The sequence below is a fragment of the Aristolochia californica genome, unplaced genomic scaffold (genome assembly GCF_029961685.1).
Source record: "Aristolochia californica isolate CCGP_79_NKW_82.1479 unplaced genomic scaffold, dmAriCali1.0.hap1 SCAF_6, whole genome shotgun sequence".
Taxonomy (NCBI): Eukaryota; Viridiplantae; Streptophyta; class Magnoliopsida; order Piperales; family Aristolochiaceae; genus Aristolochia; species Aristolochia californica.
The window spans coordinates 39,606,769-39,614,216 of record NW_027182257.1 but is presented as its reverse complement, the minus strand read 5'-3'; the positions used below and the strand labels follow the sequence as shown (position 1 = coordinate 39,614,216).

General features: G+C 38.0%; 1 protein-coding gene across 1 annotated transcript; it reads left to right on the top strand.

Moving 5' to 3' along the window:
- Positions 1–4,108: 4,108 nt before the first annotated feature.
- On the top strand, positions 4,109–5,525 carry LOC137935392 (PTI1-like tyrosine-protein kinase At3g15890). Its single transcript, XM_068780047.1, has 4 exons — positions 4,109–4,158; positions 4,245–4,389; positions 4,530–4,792; positions 4,898–5,525. Exons 1-4 carry the CDS (start codon positions 4,109–4,111, stop codon positions 5,523–5,525), a joined length of 1,086 nt encoding a protein of 361 aa, XP_068636148.1.
- Positions 5,526–7,448: the final 1,923 nt, after the last annotated feature.

The following is a 7,448-nucleotide window of genomic DNA, read 5'->3' as shown; positions in this document are numbered from 1 at the left end:
GAAAACCGCTAAGACTGTAATCAAATTTTCTACCGAAATAAAAGCGACTGAAATAAAAAAAGGCCAACCGTAACCAACCGACTCACTATGAGATTTTCAAGTAGAACAACAGAAATACCCTCGTATTATTTCATATTTTTTTAACCCTAAAACGATTCATCCATTTCATATTATAACTTCTACGTGATCATGATCGTTCACTCGTGCAGAGCCGTTTGATCTATCACGATCATAATTCAGATGGCCAAGTTTTTAAATTCAACGCTTTTGTTATTTTTTTTCAAGAGTGTCCTCGAAACCTCTCCCGCTCGCCGCGCGGACTTTTCGTCGTTCATCTCCGCCCGGTACTCGTCTCGTTCTCGTCTTCCACCCACTGGCAGAGGACAACGGAGAAAGGGAAGGGGGCCGGGGGAGAAAATCCCTCCTACCAGCATTTTTTTGTTTTTAATACAGTTGATTTATATAATAAAATATAAAATTTATCTTGTTATTTTCAGATGAAAAAATGCCAATTAATCTTTTCGTCTAAATAGGCTAATCAAAATCATGCTAAATGTAACATCCCATATAATTCAAGCAATTACAGGGAAATGAAAGCCAAAAGATCACTTTTCTTTCAATTTTGAATTATTTTTGCTTATGAAAAAAGGGGGAGAAAGAACAATTTATGCAAAAGAAACAAAATAAAAAAAGCAAACATGCATAGATTCAAGGGAAGCTTATTCCCAAATTTGAATTCATTCAATTTTTCATGCTCCTATGCTATCGAATTGTTATTTTTTAGTTTTACCATATTAGGTTTTGTCATCATAAAAAAAGAGGGAGATTATGGACCAAAAATTGAATCCCATATATATTTTGATGATGAGAAAACTTAATCAAACTAACAATTACAAATTTAGCATTTCAATGGTTTTTTCTTTAAGAGACAAAAAAAATCAAGGTCTGTGCAAAAGAACCAACATTATGCATCTCAAAACCTTGAGCTCCATTAGTGTGTCAAGTCATCTTGAAGAAGCACCCACGAGTGAAGAAAGGAAGAAAAGAAGTTTAGACTCCAATTTGTCTAGAAAATCTCAAGAACTCTATCCTTGTAAGAGAGCGGCCCAAAATCTTCAAAATTGAGGTATAAATAATTTTTTTGGAATTATAGGACATTTTGCATTCATAACATGTTTTATCGATGCATACCCAACTTTCAATCATATTAGAATCATTTAGAACAAACTTTTATCATGTTTTGAAGCCTAGATTAGAAACTTGGCTCTGGCATGATCAATCATTGTCTACCAATGATCAATGTTCTAGATTGTGCACTAGCTATAAATATTAAGCATGATCAATCAGATTGAACTTAGCCAGAATATGCTATAAAGTATGATCGATCAATCCCTTTGGACTGATTGATCAATCTTGTGCAAGTATTAAAAAATTATAAAGCATGATTGATCATGCCAATAGTATTGATCAATCATATATAAGCATACCTATGAGGGATACAATGCATGATTCATCACACACAAGACATTGATTGATGATACATGGTTTTGCACAACCAGTTGGATCAATGCATGATCAATCAATCTAGGTGGATTGACCGATCAACTTAAAATGTCTAATGTGCTAGACAAGCATTTATCGATCAATCAGTCTAAAGTTTTATAAAAAAAAAAATAGTTGTTACAAACGATTGATCGATCATACTTTTACATTAATCGATCATTGAGTTGGGGAAGCTCCAAACATGCCTTAAAGAAGTCAATGCAGATTTATTGGCAAACCTACCTTATTTAAAATATTCAACACTTGAATTTCATTTCAAAGTCCATATGAGAGAAAAAGAGCCATCTAGTTTGAAAATATCCCACTTCTCTCAAATTTCTCCTTGCACTTCATTCAAGCAAGCTCCAAAATCATTTCTACACATGCTTCAAAGTTGGAGACTTGGAGATTCCAAAGGAGAAGGTTGTCTCTCCACCGAATACAAAGGGTATAAACTTTTCTTCTTTTGTACTTTTATATTTCTTCATATATTAATCTAGAACCTTTAATTCTAGATAGAAGAGTTTACTAGAGTTAGAATCTAGCTAAATCTCAGGGGATATTGTTGTAATTGTGTATTTGAGCATATGTGTGCCTTAAAAGAAAGCCAGAATCTATTTTGTGTAAATTCTAGCTAATAGAACTAATTAATATAATTTTTCAAGCAAGGGTACTCGGGTGATGAATACCACTAAGGAAAAATTGATAACAAAACATTTTTGTATTGATTGTGGTGTGTGCATATTTTATTTTTACAATTCCTCTATATATTTTGGTTCCATCTCATATGTGAGAAGAATTTCAAGTAGTTTTTTTGAGTTTATGGTTCTAAAGTTAGCATTCACACGAATGATTGTTTTCCTCATGTCTCATGACTTTGGAAGTTCCTTGAGAAACTTATCATTTTGCCTACATATGGAAACTTATTCTCCTAAGATATTCAACTCATTTATAATATGAGTAATCCTTGAGTTCTTCTTAGCAATTGACTCACCCTATTTCATTTTGAATTCATCATATTGAGATATTAAAAGACTGATCCTAGAGTCTTTTACTCAAGTGGTTCTTTTATGTGTGACCTCAAATTTTTCCTAAATTTCCTTAACAGTCTTATATGTGGAGACCGTATCGAACTCGTTTGGTCCTAAGACACATAACAAGATATTTATATCCTTGGAGTTTGTTTTGAGTTGCTCCTTGTCTTCTTTAGTTAGCTCACTAAATTCTTTTGCAACTGATATGCCATTTTCAAGATTTTGGGGTTCAAATGGTTCTTTCTTTGTTACATGCCAAATGTCGGAATCTATAGATTGAATGAAGAACTCCATTCTTAAATCAAGGAAAGTTGAATATTAATTAAGATCCAAATTTTATCCTACTAAGACTATAAACAGGCAAAACATCTTGTGAAAAAATAACCGATCGAATACAATTTCTTTTCCTCTCATTCCATCTATGGGGTAGCCTTCTAGTGCCAAAGCATATTAAATTTTCTTGTGCCTTTTGTTGCCTTTATTTCAATTAGGGTTTCGGAAATTGTTTTTTCATTAGCAGTACTTCTCCATCCAAAGATCTTGTTTATGTCCGAATCTAATGGTGATTCTAATCCCAATTAGACCTTGCAAACTCCTGTTTGCTCGTCTCTCTGATTAAACTATACTAGCAACTTCCCTTCTACGATTTATGGTGTTCCTATAACAAGAACAAAAGCCAGAGTTAGGAATCCGAACGGAGAGAAGTTCACACCCACAGTAACGGTTGAGGTAACAATCTCTAGCTGCTGTTGGAAAGACCGTATTCACACTTCACGATCGTTCAACAAGGACGACAGATTAGAATTAGAAAATGGCAAGTGAAGGAGAATTTGTCAAAGATGTTAATCAAATAGTAGGAGTTTATCGAGCTTCGTTCTCTCTAAATATTTAAATGGAATTGCTCAAGTCCAGCGTGCATACATTACAATAAAATAGAGTTAGTCGGCCAATGGCCGGGAAAGTCAGTTTGATGCCAACAGCAAGCTTGCTTCCTTCACTAATTTACAAATAATTTTTTTGACTTAGTTGGCTAACTCCTTAAAGAAACTAAAATAGGCTAACCAGTAAGGAGCATCAACCTTCTGGTCAATGGGGAATGTGCCTGATAAATGATGGAATAAAGTGTAAAGATTCCTTTAATCCAAGGTGATCACCAAACAAAGTATATTTTGTACCCTATGATCTCTCTAAAGGTTTATCATAATCTGCAGGAGTCATTCCACGACACACGTAGATTGCAGGCTAAGCTATCGCAAAGCATTTTCTACTGTTTTTGAAATTTCCAATGACGAGCTCTGACCAAACGACAAGAGCTAAATCCATTAGGTGGAGCTTTCGTGGCTGAGTTTTCTTTCAATCCATAGGCTCCTCCGGCAAGGCTCTGTCCTCACCAAAGGACTTCTTGAAGTCTTTCGCATCGAACACTCCGAAGCATTCTTTTTCTCCGCTTGGGCTTATATCATCATCACCACCTCCTGCTTTACTACCTCTGCTATCACCACCCACGTCTTTAATCTCAGATTTACAGGAAAATGCTGGGGAAATGTTTTTGTTGCTTTTTCCCTGAATCTGATCATGTCAAGTACGAGCGGTTACCTTTAGTTTCAGATGCTTGGGTTAGTCAGATTCAATAGTTCCGAAAATCTGATGGGTTGTTAATGATTTCAGGTTTAAGAAGTGCAAGGACTACCCCTGGGAGATCTACACACTGAAGGACCTTCTTCAGGCCACAAACAGCTTCCATGATGATAACAAGCTGGGAGAGGGTGGGTTCGGAAGTGTTTATTGGGGTCGAACAAGTAAGGGCTCCGAGGTAATTAAAAGTAGTAATCCGTTGGCATCAGCTGCCTATCTTCGCATTTAATGATGATGAACAATCTTAATTGGTGAAATTTCTCTTCCTGTTTGTGTTTCTTCATTTCGTTAAGCCTCAAATAGGGAATAATCTTGCAGATAGCAGTGAAACGCCTCAAGGCCATGACAGCCAAGGCGGAAATGGAATTCGCCGTGGAAGTGGAGATACTGGGAAGGGTGAGGCATAAGAACCTCTTGGGTCTTCGAGGATTCTACGCAGGAGGAGATGAAAGGCTTATAGTTTATGATTACATGCCCAACCACAGCTTGATTACTCACTTGCATGGGCAACTTGCAGCCGATGCTCTCTTGGATTGGCCTCGAAGGATGAACATCGTCCTTGGCTCAGCCGAGGGATTACTGTAAGCCAGCTCTGAATCTACTCTCCTCTTTCTTCTTTAACAGTCCGAATTTAACTAAGACGGAAGAAACAAGCTGAAACGCCCGTGATTCATTTATGAATGAAGGTATTTACACCATGATGCGCAACCCCACATAATTCACAGAGACATTAAAGCAAGCAACGTCCTCCTTGATTCCGAATTCCAACCGAAAGTAGCAGACTTTGGCTTCGCGAAGCTAATGCCTGAAGGGGTGAGCCATCTGACAACGAGGGTTAAAGGGACGTTGGGGTACCTGGCCCCGGAGTACGCCATGTGGGGGAAGGTATCGGAGAGCTGCGACGTGTACAGCTTCGGGATTCTCCTGCTGGAAATCATCAGCGCGAGGAAACCCATCGAGAAGCTCCCGGGCGGCATAAAGCGCGACATAGTCCAGTGGGCGAAGCCCATGGTGGACAAAGGCAGTTTCGATCAGATTGCTGATCCAAGGTTGCAAGGCCAGATTGACAGGGACCAGCTCAGGACTGTCATTCTGGTCGCCATGAGATGTACAGACAGTAATCCGGAGAGCCGGCCGACGATGATGGAGATCGTAGCATTTCTCAAGAGTGGAGGAGGTAGGAGGAAGAAGGAAGTAGCCATGGTGAGAAACAACCTGGTGGAGGGAGACGAAGATGAAGAGGATGAGGATGATGGATTCAGTGATCCTCAAAGCTTGGTAAAGAGGAGATGGACTGGTTCAAAGACGAGATGATAACTGATTAGAAGGGAGGAAAAAGAAGAAGAAAAAAAAAGGCATATCTGGACTTACCAGACCTCAGGTAGGGATCCGTGGATTTTTAAAGGTACTCCCCATGGATTTGCTGTAAAAAGTGCTCTTAGTTCAAAAAGCTTCGATTGCGTACACATCATGTTGTTGAATGCCCTTTTATTATACATGCTTTCAGTTTACAGCAGAACACAATCGTTCTTATTCTCGAAAGACCGATAGTTTTGATCTACACCAAGAGAATAGCAGCCAAGTGCACACATTAAGCAAATTCCTTCCTCTTTGCATCTGAGGCCAATTTAAGCACCTTATAGCAATAGTAGTACCAGAGCACTTCGCTCGCTTCAAGAAGCACCCTAGCCCACGCATCCCAGAGTAATTAATTGAATGAAAAGCTAGATATGCATTTCTAATTCTCACTCTTTCGTTTTAACCTAAAGACTGCAGCCTTCCTTCTGAAGCCTACTGAATTTCATGCTATTAGAGTAGATTCCATAGTCAAGAAATGGAGCTCAACCTTCTACTGTTAGCTGAAGAGAGTGTGTTGAAGGCAGGAACTTGATCGTGTAAATCCACGTATCCCCTTCTAAAGGTTTATGGATTTAGCGAGCACAGAAGCTCACTTGTGTACGTCTGAAATTCAAAGAGGAAGCTTCTCATGGGAGAGAAGCTAGTTATCGACAGTTAAAAGAGTTTCGGTGAGCTCGCTGGCTTTATGATTCTTGTTATGGATCAGCAGCATGTCAGTGGACGTCTCCGAGGTGCCTGCAAGAGAGACCATCTTGCACGAGGGTTCATAGCAAGCTGAAAAGGCTGTGAAGCCATGGGCTCAAGAGGTTGGTAGCAGGTGCGCTGCCAGGAATAGCAATGAACAGGTCTGTGTTGTTCAACATAATACTGCTGTATGTGGTTCGAAAGGAGGTTTAGCTTTCCTGAAGTGTGAAGGTTCATAGCAAACTAAGTTCACCACCAGCGCTACTTGTACTCTAGAATTGTAAATAAGGAAAGTTATGGGCTACTAAGGAGATTTGGGGTGCATGGAAGAAGAGGTTCTCTCAAGAAAAGAACTTGACATGAATTATGAATTTTTCACAAAAAAATCATACTATGGAAGTGTGACAAACTCCTCATATAATTTGGGGGACAACTTGAATGTGTAAAACAAAAAGAAATAAAGCAAACTTCACCCTCAAAAGTTGAAACATAAGGTGTTGGAAATGAATAGAGAAGAAATACAAGTCATTAGGCTATTGCAGGCAATTGAACAAAAATATGTAGTTAGGTCAAAGATTCTTGCCAAGATAAATAAACACTTTTTTGAGGACACATTCTCAAGCATCATGAGGGCTAAATTGATAATTCCTAGTGTTGGAATGAAGAATGATACAACTGCCTTGGAGGTCAATAATAATGGTTCAAATTATCCCAAGAGGAAGATGTAGATACAAAGACAAGCTATGAACTCAACACATCATCAACTCACAAGACATCACTTAATCTCATGCAAGAGACATCCAAATTCAAGTCTACTTTCCAACTCAAAATAAATTTTGACAATTGGAGTTTTCTATATGGAGAAATCGATTTTTGAAGCAGCAAAGATCAGACTGCAAAAGATATTCGAGCATCAGAAGAAAGCTTCAAATTTTGAACCATTTTATATAATCAATAAAGCAATTTTATACAAATAATTATATATCAAACAAAATATCAGTAAGTCTATTTTGTTACCTATCCAACTAATTCTCAATCTGAGTTTTCTAGAGAAATATATTGATCTCAGAAGAGTCAATGGCCATGATGGCTAAAGAAGAAAGACTGTTCAGTTCGGCCATATTAAAGAGTCTGAAATCTATCAGATTTTTTCTCTCAAAATTAGTATATTTCATGAATAAGAGTTATACTTTG

Bases quoted from the DNA above. Each gene is read 5' to 3' on its own strand.
- LOC137935392 (XM_068780047.1), top strand. From the start codon at position 4,109: ATGCTGGGGAAATGTTTTTGTTGCTTTTTCCCTGAATCTGATCATGTC. The intron at 4,390-4,529 runs GTAATTAAAAGT...ATAATCTTGCAG, and splicing joins GAACAAGTAAGGGCTCCGAG to ATAGCAGTGAAACGCCTCAA. The intron at 4,793-4,897 runs GTAAGCCAGCTC...TTATGAATGAAG, and splicing joins GGCTCAGCCGAGGGATTACT to GTATTTACACCATGATGCGC.